Source organism: Sebastes umbrosus, chromosome 14 (assembly GCF_015220745.1).
Source record: "Sebastes umbrosus isolate fSebUmb1 chromosome 14, fSebUmb1.pri, whole genome shotgun sequence".
Taxonomy (NCBI): Eukaryota; Metazoa; Chordata; class Actinopteri; order Perciformes; family Sebastidae; genus Sebastes; species Sebastes umbrosus.
In genome coordinates this window covers 9,868,981-9,883,145 of record NC_051282.1, presented here as the reverse complement: position 1 = coordinate 9,883,145, position 14,165 = coordinate 9,868,981, and the positions used below count along the sequence as shown (strand labels likewise).

At 42.6% G+C, this 14,165-nt stretch overlaps 2 protein-coding genes across 2 annotated transcripts in view; one reads left to right on the top strand and one right to left on the bottom strand.

Moving 5' to 3' along the window:
• Positions 1-842: 842 nt before the first annotated feature.
• Positions 843-14,165, top strand: part of LOC119501867 (myosin-16-like) — a 25,291-nt gene continuing 11,968 nt past the window's right edge. The window contains exons 1-26 of the mRNA XM_037792552.1: positions 843-3,815; positions 3,914-4,057; positions 5,332-5,488; positions 5,953-5,980; positions 6,077-6,173; positions 6,270-6,362; positions 6,494-6,557; positions 6,779-6,877; positions 7,548-7,651; positions 7,858-7,996; positions 8,160-8,261; positions 8,358-8,524; positions 8,624-8,794; positions 8,886-9,062; positions 9,349-9,534; positions 9,658-9,745; positions 9,941-10,058; positions 10,160-10,280; positions 11,180-11,316; positions 11,455-11,536; positions 11,617-11,790; positions 12,282-12,362; positions 12,637-12,783; positions 12,915-13,019; positions 13,134-13,220; positions 13,324-13,469. Coding sequence (XP_037648480.1) covers positions 3,612-3,815; positions 3,914-4,057; positions 5,332-5,488; positions 5,953-5,980; positions 6,077-6,173; positions 6,270-6,362; positions 6,494-6,557; positions 6,779-6,877; positions 7,548-7,651; positions 7,858-7,996; positions 8,160-8,261; positions 8,358-8,524; positions 8,624-8,794; positions 8,886-9,062; positions 9,349-9,534; positions 9,658-9,745; positions 9,941-10,058; positions 10,160-10,280; positions 11,180-11,316; positions 11,455-11,536; positions 11,617-11,790; positions 12,282-12,362; positions 12,637-12,783; positions 12,915-13,019; positions 13,134-13,220; positions 13,324-13,469 — 3,218 coding nt within the window. The 5' untranslated portion in view covers positions 843-3,611. The remainder of the gene's footprint in view (positions 3,816-3,913; positions 4,058-5,331; positions 5,489-5,952; positions 5,981-6,076; positions 6,174-6,269; positions 6,363-6,493; positions 6,558-6,778; positions 6,878-7,547; positions 7,652-7,857; positions 7,997-8,159; positions 8,262-8,357; positions 8,525-8,623; positions 8,795-8,885; positions 9,063-9,348; positions 9,535-9,657; positions 9,746-9,940; positions 10,059-10,159; positions 10,281-11,179; positions 11,317-11,454; positions 11,537-11,616; positions 11,791-12,281; positions 12,363-12,636; positions 12,784-12,914; positions 13,020-13,133; positions 13,221-13,323; positions 13,470-14,165) is intronic.
• The window catches only part of wipi2 (WD repeat domain, phosphoinositide interacting 2), a 24,076-nt gene continuing 23,401 nt past the window's right edge, over positions 13,491-14,165 (bottom strand). Inside the window, exon 13 of the transcript XR_005209940.1 lies at positions 13,491-13,523. The gene's annotated coding sequence lies outside the window, so the exon portion shown is untranslated. The remainder of the gene's footprint in view (positions 13,524-14,165) is intronic.

The window sequence follows — 14,165 nt, the reverse complement described above, 5'->3', positions numbered from 1 at the left end:
TAAAAAAAGTTGATGTTTGGCAGTGTCTTTAAAATTAGGGCATAGATTTGTCGCTACCCCAAAAATAGTTTATCTACATCTTTGTTCCAAAATCTGTGTTGAAAGTTGATTAATACTGACTTCCCTTAAGTTAAGTAATGCAGTGCTGTTTGAAGCTCATTGACTCAGGAGCTGACACACAACAGTGGACAGCAAAATTTGGTCAACTCAGCAGTACATTAGGGGTTGTTCCCAGCACACAGTTTACCCATCACCACTGAACTGGATCTTAATTTAGTAGATCAACAATTAAACCCCTTACCAGTCTGTTCAGGGGTAGATAAAAAGTCAACAGTAGATGTCACATAGAAGTGGTGTAAATCATCTGAAAGCTGGGAACCTGAAGATTAACTTGAGATGCAGCTCAGCACTGTAAGTTGTTCTGGTCATAAATGAAAATTAATTGATTAATTCAAATAAAATAAGGGCTAAGAACATTATGATAGAAGTATATGATGGTCATCCCCATGCTCTATTATGTCTCATGTCTCTCGTTGTTGCAGCAATTTTGGGGTTGATACCATTTGCTACACAGATCTGATGCTAAATTTAACCTTTTTTTTTTTTTACCACTCAAGAATTGATAAAAATGATAAATAACCCCAAGACACCAAGATCTTGAAGAAAACCACAGAAAAAGCCATGCTGTGATTTGGTATCAAAAACCTTTGACATTTGGAGATTTCTGCAAGAATTGCATTTTTCAGCGATTGGATGGCGAGCACTTGTGTTCTGGAAACTGCTCAGAAACCCCCTTATTGTCAGACTAGCTAGGAAAGCCATACATCTTCTGAATGCTCTAGGTCTCTAGTTTGTGGTTGTAAAGTTTCATTGAGGTCCGTTGAGGTCAAATGTTAAGGGACCCCTTTGAAAATGGTCATGCCAGTTTTTCCTCTCCAAAATTTCACATCAGATTGGTTGGTAATAATGACTGCAGTCATGTTGTTGGCTCTGTGGGGATGTACTTCAGCACAGCGATTCTTTGAGCTAAATGCTAACGTTGGCATGCTAACATGCTCACGGTGACAACAATGCTATAATGCTGATGTTTTGCAGGTGTAAAGTTTACCATGTCCACCAGCTTTTGTTAATTAGCACTAACACAAAGTGAATGAATGAATGAATGAATGCCTTTATTGTCATTGCACAGCTGTACGACAAAGCTCTAGAGCAACTCCTCTCAGTGGTAGAAAAAAACGAACAAAAGCAAGATAAAAAGATAAAAAAGAAATGTGCAGCTGTGGCTTATGGGATGTCATTAGCAGGTTTTTGGTCATAAAACAAAGTATTTGAATTTTAAAAAACGTGACCTGATGCCTGATGCCGAAGTCAGAAGATCACCAGTCCATCCATTAGTTGTTTGAGGCTAAAAAGTCAATGTGAGGATAAGAATACAGCTGAACTGTTCACCTGAATAATGAGAAGGCATGACTTACACGTAGTTGGCTGTTGGAGATGAAGACATCATACAATAGTCTGTAGTTTAAACTGCATTTATGCACAATTATAATTATGGTGATAACGAGGATGAGAATATCACCCAAGAATACAGATGTGACATCAAATCAAAGTTCAAGTAAATGCATTACGTTTATCTAAAATGATATGCTTTACAAAATGTTTGTCGGGATTGCAAAGTACGGTATACGGTCAGTTAAAGGTTGAAGGCGAGCTGGGTGGGAAGGGATAATGGCTGGAGGGATTTGGCTCTTTGGCAGCTCTGGGGTTAGCTGCACGGCTGCAGTATTAGCCGCTGGAACAATGGACCCTCTCACCAGCTTGTTTACAGGACACAGTAAATCCACATAAGCAGTGAGACGGGGGATCGCGGGACACCACGCACTTCTAGAGGCTAGGGCTCACACACACACACACGCGCTCATAAATGCGAGGGGCACAGGTGGGAATAATGATTTTGAGATCTTTCAGTCTTCCTTTTCATAAAAGCATTTTTTGTTTCAGTCTCTTCATCCCACTTTTTATCTACAGACGCACAACATCTGTCTAACTCCCACTTGTGGTTGTATGTATCATGTATGTGTCAACGCTCCACAGGTGCAGAAACAGATATACACATGCACACACACACACACACACAAATTAATTTATCCCTCCGAATCGGTCATGTACAGCTGTTAGTATGATTATGTGATTATGCGTGTGTGTGTGTGTACAGTGTGTGTATGATTTATTCAAAGTGCCGTTGGAACCCCCGAGACCAAGAGTGTGTTCACAACTACTTAAATAATTCCAATCATAGAGTCAAACTTAGTGATACCTCTGGGGACGCACACACACACAGTTAATGAAGATGAGGTCATTCATTGCGCAGAACAGTTGGGAAATCCCATTGGGCAGTCAAATGTGAGTTTGTTCTCGTAAAATGATTCAAGCTATAAGAAAAAGGGAAGAACATAAAGAAGGACAGTGAAAGCTTATACACATGTTAGACTATTTTTGCTTTTGAGTCTTTATATCATTTAAAACTACAATCATTTTGCTTGAGAAAGCGTGTTTTTTAGAAAGCTGAAAAATATGGACTTCTTATAGAGAGTTTTGGGCATTACAGTAACTCTGCTGACGCTGATTCTATGTGTGTGATTAGCTTCAGTCGGTATCTATAAAATCTCCCTTTGGGGAACTTGAGCAACAGCCGCTTCAGTTCTGAGGAATCTAGTTCAGATTGAGGTTACATCCTGGATACGAAAGACAGAGATGCTAAAAAGAGGGAAGGTCACAACAAGTTGTGGTGGACACAAGAGTTTCTTCTCATCATGTGACTTGGCCAAATACTCTTTCATATTTGGCCCAGAATCAAACTCCGCCTCAGCAATCTGTCTCTACTCTACAAGGGACTGTCTCAAGATAACATATGACACACTTAACCTGCCATATGCAGATAAGAGTTGGTTACCGTAAAGGTTCATCATATTTGAATGTTTTTGAGTCAGTGGTTTGAGGTTGGGCAGCATGCAGAGCAACAGAATGAACTATAAAAATGAAAAATATGAGAAAAATGTCCCACTCTGTCTCTGCTTGTTAATGGTTTTAATTTAAGATGCCTTACTCATCCCGATGCCCACCGGGCGCACAGAGAGAAAGCAATTGGCAGTTAAGAGCAGAGGCACGGTTGGATGAAAATCGAGGTGTGGGAGGGTGGAGAAGATGGGTCGAGAGACGGGGTGAGGAAAGGAGATGGGTTCAGCCTGAGTGATGGCTTTCCAGGGAAACCCTAAATGGACAAGAGGCAGATTGAAGAATTCCCAGATCCCGCGCTGCCAGGCAGATCGGAGAGATGAGACCTCTGGGTGATGGCTGGTTTTAGAGTTGTGACCATATCGGGAAGGAGAAGGCCTGATATAAAACAGCGTGGCCTGAGCTCACACACCCATATTCCTCCTAAGCGTACCTCCACCTCCTGCACTGGTGAGTATCTGAGTCAAATATTGGATCCTGTTTAACTGATGGCCAATTTTTTAACTCTCAGCACATTCTGTTTTCTCTCCATTGATCAGCCTCTACGTGAGTGAGTAGGTGAGTCAGTTGGTTGGTGTGCAGCAGCAGCAGCAGCCATGCCATATAAAGGGGAGTGCGGGGACGATGTGGACCCCATGCCGTTCCTGGGTCCCTTAGAAAAGGAGCGCCTGGATGCGATGAATAAACCGTACGACATCAAGCGCTCCTGCTGGATCAAAGATGAGAAGGATGCTTTCATTTCTGGGGAGATCCAGTCTGAAGATGGGGACAAAGTCACCGTCAAGACCTCCAAGAACAGTGTAAGTCTAACAAATAGGTTATTTAGTCTTATAGATGTAGATTTATGAAGTTAAAGTGAATCATGATGATAAAATGATTGATTGTCTTTTCTGATCAGACCGTGATTGTGAGGATGGATGATGTTCAGCAGATGAACCCTCCTAAGTTCTACCAAGCCAGCGACATGGCCAACCTCACTTTCCTCAACGAGGCCAGCGTCTTGGAAAACCTGCGCAGCCGCTACGTCAGCATGAGGATCTATGTAAGCCTGTCACAGCACCACAAAAACCTAGTCAAGAAGACGGTAGAAAAACTTTGTTTTGTGCCCCAAAGAGCTTTGTTACTATGGTGCTATGGCACTAACACAACCAAAAGCGGAATGGAGCAATTTCATCATTCATTTTACACATAAATATCACGTTGTTCATCACGGGGTGCACTACTCAGCTTGTGAAAATAGTTTTATTAGATCTTCTGTGGCACTGGAGGAGCTTTAATAACCCCGATGATGTCATCAGGGATATCTCAGCTTGGGCTCGGAGACTACAAATTTTATAAGAGGAGTCGGAGTTATAAAATGGGGACGTGGATAATATTGCTTGAGAAAGCGTGTTTTTTAGAAAGCTGAAAAATATGGACTTCATATAGAGAGTTTTGGGCATTACAGTAACTCTCCTAACGCTGATTATATGTGTGTGATTAGCTTCAGTCGGTATCTATAAAATCTCCCTTTGAGGAACTTGAGCAACAGCCGCTTCAGTTCTGAGGAATCTAGTTCAGATTGAGGTTACATCCTGGATACGAAAGACAGAGATGCTAAAAAGAGGGAAGATTCCCTGAAAACGTCACAACAAGTTGTGGTGGACACAAGAGTTTTCTTCTCATCATGTGACTTGGACAAAACTCTTTCATATTTGGCCCAGAATCAAACTCCGCCTCAGCAATCTGTCTCTACTCTACAAGGGACTGTCTCAAGATAACATATGACACACTTAACCTTTGTTTAAAAGCCACAGGCTTTTTGGTTGCATTATGGGAAATGTAGGATCTGCAATGTTTTAGGAGCTTTACCAATACTAGGGACTAAAAGTCAGAACATCTGCCTTGATTTTTAACCTTGCTTTTTGAAAAATCTGTCTCTAACAAGTCCCCAAACTCTATGGAAGTTAAATACTAAATCAGTGGAATATCCCTTTACAGGGCAGTAGGGCATCACCAGTAGAAGTACACAACTAGGCAGGCTTAATGTGGAAAGTGGATGTAACAAAAAGGTAAATTACAACACTTTTTTTGCAAAGTAACTCCTCAACTACACTGGACTTAATATGTTTTCATATTGAGATATCAAATTGTGGACTTTTCCCTTATTAGCACCAGAATTTTCTCTTTTAATGCATAGGTTACGGTAAGATACACAAAGGGAAAGCCACATAAAGGTGCCTATGAACCAGATTTGTTCTCACATTACTGAGTTTGTTGATCATTTTATTCTGCTGCATCCTTCAAACCACTATATATGTTCCTTTCCACTTCTAGACCTACTCAGGCCTCTTCTGTGTGACGATCAACCCGTACAAATGGCTGCCCATCTACGGCGCTAAAGTGGCCCAGGTGTACAAGGGGAAGAAACGCAACGAAGTTCCTCCTCACCTCTTCTCCATCTCCGACAACGCCTACCACGACATGCTGATGGGTGAGGAGAGGGCGATGGCAGGGTGGGTGTGTGTGTGTGTGTGTGTGTGTGTGTGGGGGGGGGAGTGGAGACATTTTAATCAGTCATAGGTCATTGATGGGTAAGAGGAGGGAGGTTACGTTGGTGAAGAGGAGAAGAGAGCATGCAAGTGGTATGTGGTGATTTGGGAGAAACCCCCCCCTCGAGACGAATTGCTTGAAAGTCATTACACTGTTCTTTATGTGGAAACAGGGAGTGGGGCAGTTGCTGTGTAATCAGTGTGGCGTGTGATGATTTGTTCAGGGAGCAGAAAAATATTTGACGCCATTATATGGCGTCAGGGGAGAGCTGGCAGCTGTCTGTGCCGTTGCTACTGCTGACAGAGAACATCAGCAGTCCTCTGATCTGCTCAGAGGGAAATCAGCAGTAATTATTCTCGTCTCTCTCACACTCTCTCCTGTCCTCTTCATGTCCCATCACTGCAGAGCAATGGAACCAGTCTATGCTGATCACGTAAGGACATGTTATTTTTGTGTGCACGTGAAATATATCAGGTGTAGCCTGCATGTCTACACTATTATTAACTCCTTATTTGTTTATCTCCTCCAGTGGAGAATCTGGTGCTGGCAAGACTGAAAACACCAAGAAGGTCATCCAGTACTTCGCCAATGTTGGAGCTTCTGGGAGCAAAGCCCCTGACACCAAGGCAAGTGTATTTGTGTATGCATACACATAATTTGTTGCTTTTCTTCTATAAAAAACTCACTCAATCCATCTCTTCTCTTCTCTTCTCTCCTCTCAGGGCTCTCTGGAGGACCAGATCATTCAGGCTAACCCAGTGCTGGAGGCATTTGGCAACGCCAAGACCATCAGGAACAACAACTCCTCACGCTTTGTAGGGACACACAAACAAAAATCATCATTAGATTATTTTTTTAACATCATCAAATGAAATAATTAATGTCCATGTTATGACAACAGTACAACCAGCAAATCTGTTAGAATAATATTTATGTGTTGTTTTAGGGAAAGTTCATCCGCATCCACTTTGGGCCAACAGCTAAGCTGGCTGGTGCCGACATCGAGAGCTGTGAGTGGAATTCATTGATTTGTTCATTTATTACCTCGGTTAAATACCAAGTCTTGGTTTTTACATGCTTCATGAAATAAAGATATCATCCTGTGATAAACAAAACAAAAAAACAAAAACGTTCGCTGTGAAAGGAACACAATTAGCATCCTTAAAAACTATCTGTCTTGTTGCGTCTGTGTTGTTTTTTCTTTGTCTGTGTATGTGTGTGTGCGCTTCAGATCTGCTGGAGAAATCAAGAGTGATTTCCCAGCAGGCTGCTGAGAGAGGATACCACATCTTCTACCAACTCCTGTCTGGAAGGAAGCCAGAATTCATAGGTGAGAAAATTAAAGCAGCAATGCCATCAGACATGGAATAAAAAGTGAATGTAAGCAGAAATTATAAACTACAGATTCATTTCACTGCTGGAGACATACTTACTTACTGTTTTACAATCAGCTTTGTGAATGCTATGTCATGAAAAAATTGCAGTTTCCTTTTTTTTATGTAACACCAAAAATAGTCTCTCACTTCTGCATTTGACAGAGGAAGAAAAATTGGCAAAGGACAATTTAAAAATATACGTACTGTATGTTTTACAGATAAACAACTGAAATAACTAGTTAGTTAAACGTAATGGATAAACAGTTGAAATAGTTAAAGTTACCTAAAACTAATGGGTAAATGGTTTAAATGTAAGCCAAAAGTATGTCAAAACGGTTGAAATCACTATAGCTAAAAGTAATGGATAAACAGTGGAAATGGTTAGCTAAAAGTAACGGTAGTAGTACGAACTAGTATGAATGCAAACTGCATCAAACTCAACTAAATATTGACAGTTGAATTGTGTGAAAAAGTATTATTAGTAATATAATAATCAATAGAGTTAAATAGCCTCTAGTTTAAAATCAATGTGGTGTCGATGAAGGGGGACTTGAGTCTGTGGAAGTGTCTCACAAAAAGGTTGGATGATTATGGTCTTGTTATGTTTGATATTATGTCTTCCAGAGGCTCTGCTGCTGAAGCCAGACCCCAAACAGTATGTGTGGTTGTGTCAGGGAGTCACTGTGGTGGATAACATGGATGATGGGGAGGAACTGCAGTTCACTGATGTGAGTTCATAGTTTTTTCTGTGTGAGCTGAGTTATTCGTGCTGTGCTTTGATTTTAAATCAAATCTGACATACTGTACATCTTTGCATGAGCAATGAGAAAATGATATAAGTTAGCCTGTTGATGGTGCTGTTGCCTCGCTTTGTGTATCTGTTGTGCAGCACTGATGCTCTCCTCTCTCTCTCTGTATGCCTGTGTGTCCACAGGAAGCCTTTGATGTCCTGGGCTTCACTCCAGAGGAGAAGATGAGCGTGTACAAGTTGACTGGAGGCATAATGCACTTCGGCAACATGAAGTTCAAACAGAAATCCAGAGAGGAACAAGCTGATGTGGATTCCACTGAGGGTATAAAAAGTCCACTTCTCTCTCCGGCTTTTTCTCTCTATTTCTCCTTTCATCAGTCCTTATCTCATGTGTTTATGTTCTGGCCCATTTTTTCAAGACATTGTTGAAATAATTGAATTAATCGAATAAATTCTTTGTCCTCTCTCTCCTTCCCTCCCTAAAGTGGCTGACAAAGTCGCCCACCTCATGGCCATCAACTCTGGGGAGCTGCAGAAGGGCATAACGCGCCCCAGGGTCAAGGTTGGCAACGAGTTTGTGACCAAAGGTATTGCAAAGACATTATTTAGATGATTGTAAACAAAGGCTATTCAATGAGGGTGGACAGTGTTCTCAGTTACAATATTTGAACTTGAAATGTCAGGTCAGAACCAGGACCAGTGCGTGTACTCCATCGGCGCTCTGGCAAAAGCCATCTACGACCGCATGTTCAAGTGGATGGTGACCCGCATCAATAAGACCCTGGACACCAAGATGCAGCGGCAGTACTTCATAGGAGTGCTGGACATCGCTGGGTTTGAGATCTTTGAGGTGAGATGTGATCATATTTTGTCTGCTACATTATTTGTCAGGTTAACCTCGTGCTCTCGCTCGCCTCCCCGTGATCCAACTCTGTCTGTTCGTCTCCAGCTCAACAGCTTTGAGCAGCTTTGCATCAACTTCACCAACGAGAAGCTGCAGCAGTTCTTCAACCACCACATGTTCGTGCTGGAGCAGGAAGAGTACAAGAAGGAGGGCATCGACTGGGTCTTCATCGACTTCGGCCTGGACCTGCAGGCCTGCATCGACCTGCTGGAGAGAGTGAGACACACTCGGTCAGCATAAAGAGCACAAACATGGACGTATAGTATTGAGTACACAGTATATTTTCTGTTTCCACCTCCCTCTCTAGCCTATGGGGATTTTCTCCATCCTGGAGGAGCAGTGTGTGTTTCCAAAGGCGACAGACGCGACCATCAAAGCAGCTCTGTATGAAAACCACCTGGGCAAGTCCGGCAACTTCCTCAAGCCGAAAGGGGGGAAGAAAGGACCCGAGGCCCACTTTGAACTGGTGCACTATGCCGGCACTGTGAGTACTGGACTGTTGTCGCATTTGACATGGTGTTTTAGTGGCCATTCAATCCACAAATGACCTCCATAGTGTGAGATAAATCATAGTTAAAAAGGTACTGTAGTTACAAACATATGCGTGCATAGCCTTAGCTATTCAGCAGTGTATTGTTAATAAAACTGTTTGAGTACAGTGCTCAAGTGCATCCACCTCTGTGAACAAAGTCACTGATATCTCTGATTGTAAAGTCAGACGTGTAATTGTGTGTACGTACGTCCAGTAACGCTGTTCGTGTCTCTCACAGGTGGGCTACAACATCGCCGGCTGGCTGGAGAAGAACAAAGACCCTCTGAATGAGACGGTGGTGGGACTCTTCCTGAAGTCCTCCATGCATCTGCTGGCTGCGCTCTTCAAAGAGGACGAGTCTGCTGGAGGAACCAAGAAGCAGAAGAAAGGGTCGTCCTTTCAAACCGTCTCCTACTTCTACAGGGTAACTAACACTAGACGCACAGGGACGCTTACACACACATGTATGGACTCATATAAGAATACTGCCACTCTCACAACATGCTCACAATCTCACAGGTGTCCTTGAACTATGTGTGTATAACAGGAACAACTGAACAAGCTGATGAGCACCCTGCGAAGCACTGCTCCCCACTTTGTCCGCTGCATCGTGCCCAATGAGTTCAAGAAGTCAGGTGAGTGGGTGAAGAGTGTTAGCTAATCTATTTTCAGAATCTAGAAGCCACTGTGTGTATTTTAGTCACAGTGTCAAGCACACAGTCCGTCTCAATCTCTGAAATGTGTTCACTATGTTTACAAATGTATTCTGTTTGCGTAGAAATATTCACTGTCCACTGTAAATTCTTGGTTCTCTCCTTCATGTTGTAAAGGTGTGACAGATAACCATCTGATCCTGCACCAGTTGGCCTGTAACGGCGTGCTGGAGGGCATCCGCATCTGCAGGAAAGGATTCCCTAACAGACTACAGTACCCAGAATTCAAACAAAGGTCTGACTCCCATTCTCTCTGTATTCATCTCCGTTAATCCAGTATTTATCTCCATGTTAATTGAACTTCTGCCACATTTCTCCTTTTCTAATGTCTCTCAGGTACTACATCCTCAACCCCAACGTCATCCCTAAAGGATTCGTTGACAACAAGAAGGCCTCTGAGCTCCTCCTGAGTTCAGTTGGCCTGGATAATATGGAGTACCGAATCGGCCACACCAAGGTACACCGCTGTTATAATCAATATCTAAAACACAACATATTTAAATGATACATCTTACTGAACAAATACATATGAATCACCTTTGTACACAGGCTCTTCGGTTGCTCATTGTGTGTAATCTATGAACTGTGTGTGTTAACTAATGGGAGCATAAGGCGCATAAAAGCTTTTCCCTTGGTTTTCTTCTTTTTCTCACCCCTCCTGTTTTTACACCCGATTCGACTTGTTATCAGCGTTATCGGTCGCAATAAGCACCATGGATGTGGGTCAGTAGGGACCTGCTACGCCTACTGTACGACGTTATAAAAGTGAAAGTGAAACTTAAAAGCAACACGTTCTAACACATTGTAAAACTGAATGAAACCTTATGTTTTGAACACAAACAAAACAGCTTGTTTAGGTTTAGGCAACAAAACCACCTGGTTCAGTTTAGAGAAAAAGATCGTGTTTTGGCTTAAAATAACTATGTTTGAAAAGTGAAAGTGAAACTAAATGTTGTGAACACAAAGACAGCAACACGTTTTTGGTTTCACACGGGATGCGAAACCCGATCTCCTGGGTTTTGTGTCCTGTCCATCGTCCCCCCCATCTTCACCCCGTATGGAGTTTGTCTGTTTATACTACAGCGTATAACGCTGTCTACACTACAGCACCTGACTTCTGCCTTTGCTCCTGTCATAATTACTATGGTCGCTAGAGGTTGCTGTCATCTTCTTTTATTCCTTCTTCCGGTGATCGACCATGTGAATCGATGATAAAATCCAATATTGGGTGTAGCAGGGCCCTGCTGACCCACATCTATGAGGCTTATAACCACTGATAATACACATTTAATGACCTGATAATAGTCTAATCAGCTGTTTTTTCCGTCTTTCACCTGTCTGCGTTTTCCTCTCCAGGTGTTTTTCCGCGCTGGCGTCCTGGCAAAGATGGAGGACATGCGTGACGAGCGGCTGGCAAAGATCATAACCATGATGCAGGCTCAACTTAGAGGAACTCTAATGAGGGTCGAGTTTAAGAAGATGGTGGACAGACGGTCAGTGTGTTTAAGAGAGCTGGGTCAGAGAGAGATGGAGTATATTGTGGTCGATTATATGTACATATAAGGAATCTTCAGTGCATGTTTGTGAGCACTAAAAGTGTTTCTGCATTCATGTGTGTGTGTGTGATTCAGAATTGCACTGATGGCCATCCAGCGCAACGTGAGGAAGTTCCTTCAGTTACGCTACTGGGGCTGGTGGAAACTCTACACTAAGGTAAAAGGCTGAATTTTCGCCCTTGACAAAGTCTCATCATTATCAACTTCTCTGTCATATTTCCTGTCTTGCCCTCCCAGGTGAAGCCGCTGCTGATGGTCGCCCGTCAGGAGGATATCTTCAAGGAAAAGGAAGAGGAGCTGAGGGTGGCAGTGGAGAAGGTCAAAGAGCTGGAGGTCAAGATCAAAGATCTGGAGGGGAAGACGGTCACTCTGTCACAGGAGAAGAACGACCTCGCCCAGTCGTTGGCTGCAGTAAGAGCACATCAGTACACACAGCAGTTTATTCAACTGATGCTTGTGCATATTTATGTTACTTTCAGATGATTTTCAAACACATGTCAAATAGCTTAGTATAACCCTTAAAGAGCCTTGTGATTAAAATTCTTGTTGTCTATCAGCAAATCTTTATGTGCAGGGAATAAAACGGTCAAATTAGGCAGCACTGAAATGTTGAAAACAGTCGAGCCAAAACCAAGCACCGCCCACTGGCCGGATCAAACTTTAGTGACAGTTTTATAAAAATACGTTTTTATCATATTTGCTCAAAGTTACCAACTGCAGCTTTAAGTCCTTAAAATGCAAACATTGTTGACATTTGGGTTCACCCATGCAGATGAACTATTCTCAAGCCAGAGCCAGTGATGTATCTTTCCTCTGTTATTGCACCTGCATAATCATAAACACACAAAGACACAACATAAACACACGTATACATACTTTATCCTCTTGTTGTCTCGCTACAGGAGCAGGACACGCTGGGCGATGCTGAGGAGCGCTGCACCCAGCTGATGCGCCAAAAGGTCCAGCTGGAGGAGTCGGTGCAGGTAATATGCTAGAGATGAACCAATATATGTGTATTCATCATTCAACCATCAGCCATGATTTCTACTAACTTGACATTGTACAGTAATTACAAGACAATCTAGAAGAATAACAGTTTATTACTATGAGTGATGGCTGACAATATTACCTTACATTAACATTACATTAATGTTTAAAGCATGCCAGATGGTCTTAATAAGACATTTTGGAGTGTTATAAGTCTGTCTGGGAAACAGCTGAAAAACTGTCCTGCGTATAACATAACTGTGGATTTAGGATCTAGGTGAGCGCCTGGAGGAAGAAGAGGGCAACGCAGCCTCCCTCCACGGCCAGAGGAGGCAGCTGGAGGGGGAACTGACTGAGCTGAAGGGAGACCTGGAGTCTCTAGAGTCCACGCTGGCCAAGACTGAGAAGGAGAAACAGGTAGAGGGAATTAAGCACAGCAGCTGTGGAGATGTAGCTTATTTCATTAAATATTGTCTGGATGTGGAGACACAAAGGCAGCAAATTAAATGCAAGTTTTAGACTTGACCACTGAACTCTGTCATGTTTAGAGTCTGGACTTCAAGGTGCGAACTCTGACAGGTGACCTGGGTCAGCGAGACGACCATATCGCCAGGCTGCAGAAGGAGAAGAGAGCTCTGGAGGAACTGCAACAGGTGGACAAACACACGCATGGCAACATGCCTGCACATAAACTAATATTTCAGACATCCTTATTATGCTTATGAGTTTAATAGTGACCAAGACATACATTGTTATAATTTAATCAGAAAACTCTGGAGGATCTCCAAACAGAAGAAGACAAAGTTAACCATCTGACCAAGACCAACAGCAAGCTCAACTCCCAAGTGAATGAGGTACGAGACTCCAGTTCGTTTTCGTGACTTATTGAAACTCTTTGAATATACTCAGAATTAGTGCCTTAATCATGTATGGATGTGTGTGTGTGTGTGTGTGTAGCTGGAGGACAGCTGGGAGCAGGAGAAGAGGATCAGGGCGGAGGTGGAGAAAGCGAGGAGGAAGGCAGAAGGAGACCTAAAGATGACCATAGAGAATCTGAACGACATGGAGAACGCTAAGATCGACCTGGAGGAGGTCATCAGGAAGTGAGAGACAGCCTATACACACACACACACACACACACACACACACACACACAGCTGACAAGATCATTAAAGCTTTAGAGGTATCCTGACAAACCAATTTGGTTACACTTTATACGATGGTCATCTATTTAATGCATTATAAGCACATTCATAAGACATTATAATGCATTTACAAGGCTTTATAAAACTATTTATAAATGTGTATAATCATGCATGACAACGTATAACAAGGTTTATAAAGTATTATAGGTGGTGGACATAATGTATTAGGATTTACTTTTGTCTTACACTTTACTTGCAGCCAGCAAATACTGCTCATAAGTCCTCATAATTGTGTTATAGTAGGCCTCTCATACAATAGCTAATTACGTTATACAGCGCTGTCACTTTACTTAAAGGAACAGTGTGTTTTCTTTAGTGTATAATCACCTGAAAATAAGAATTGTTGTGTTTTTGTTAGCTTAGAATGAGTCGTTTATATCTACATAGTGAAGCGGGTCCTCTTCACGGAGTCCGCCATGTTTCTACAGTAGCCCAGAACGAACACTGACTCTAGCTAGGGACATTCGCGTTTTCACGTTTTTGCTTCGGCCACCGTAGTTCTCCTACACGCTTGGCACAATGGAGAAGTTTCAGTTGGTTGCAATCTGCAACTTCACCGCTAGATGCCGCCAAATCCCACACACTGCATCTTTA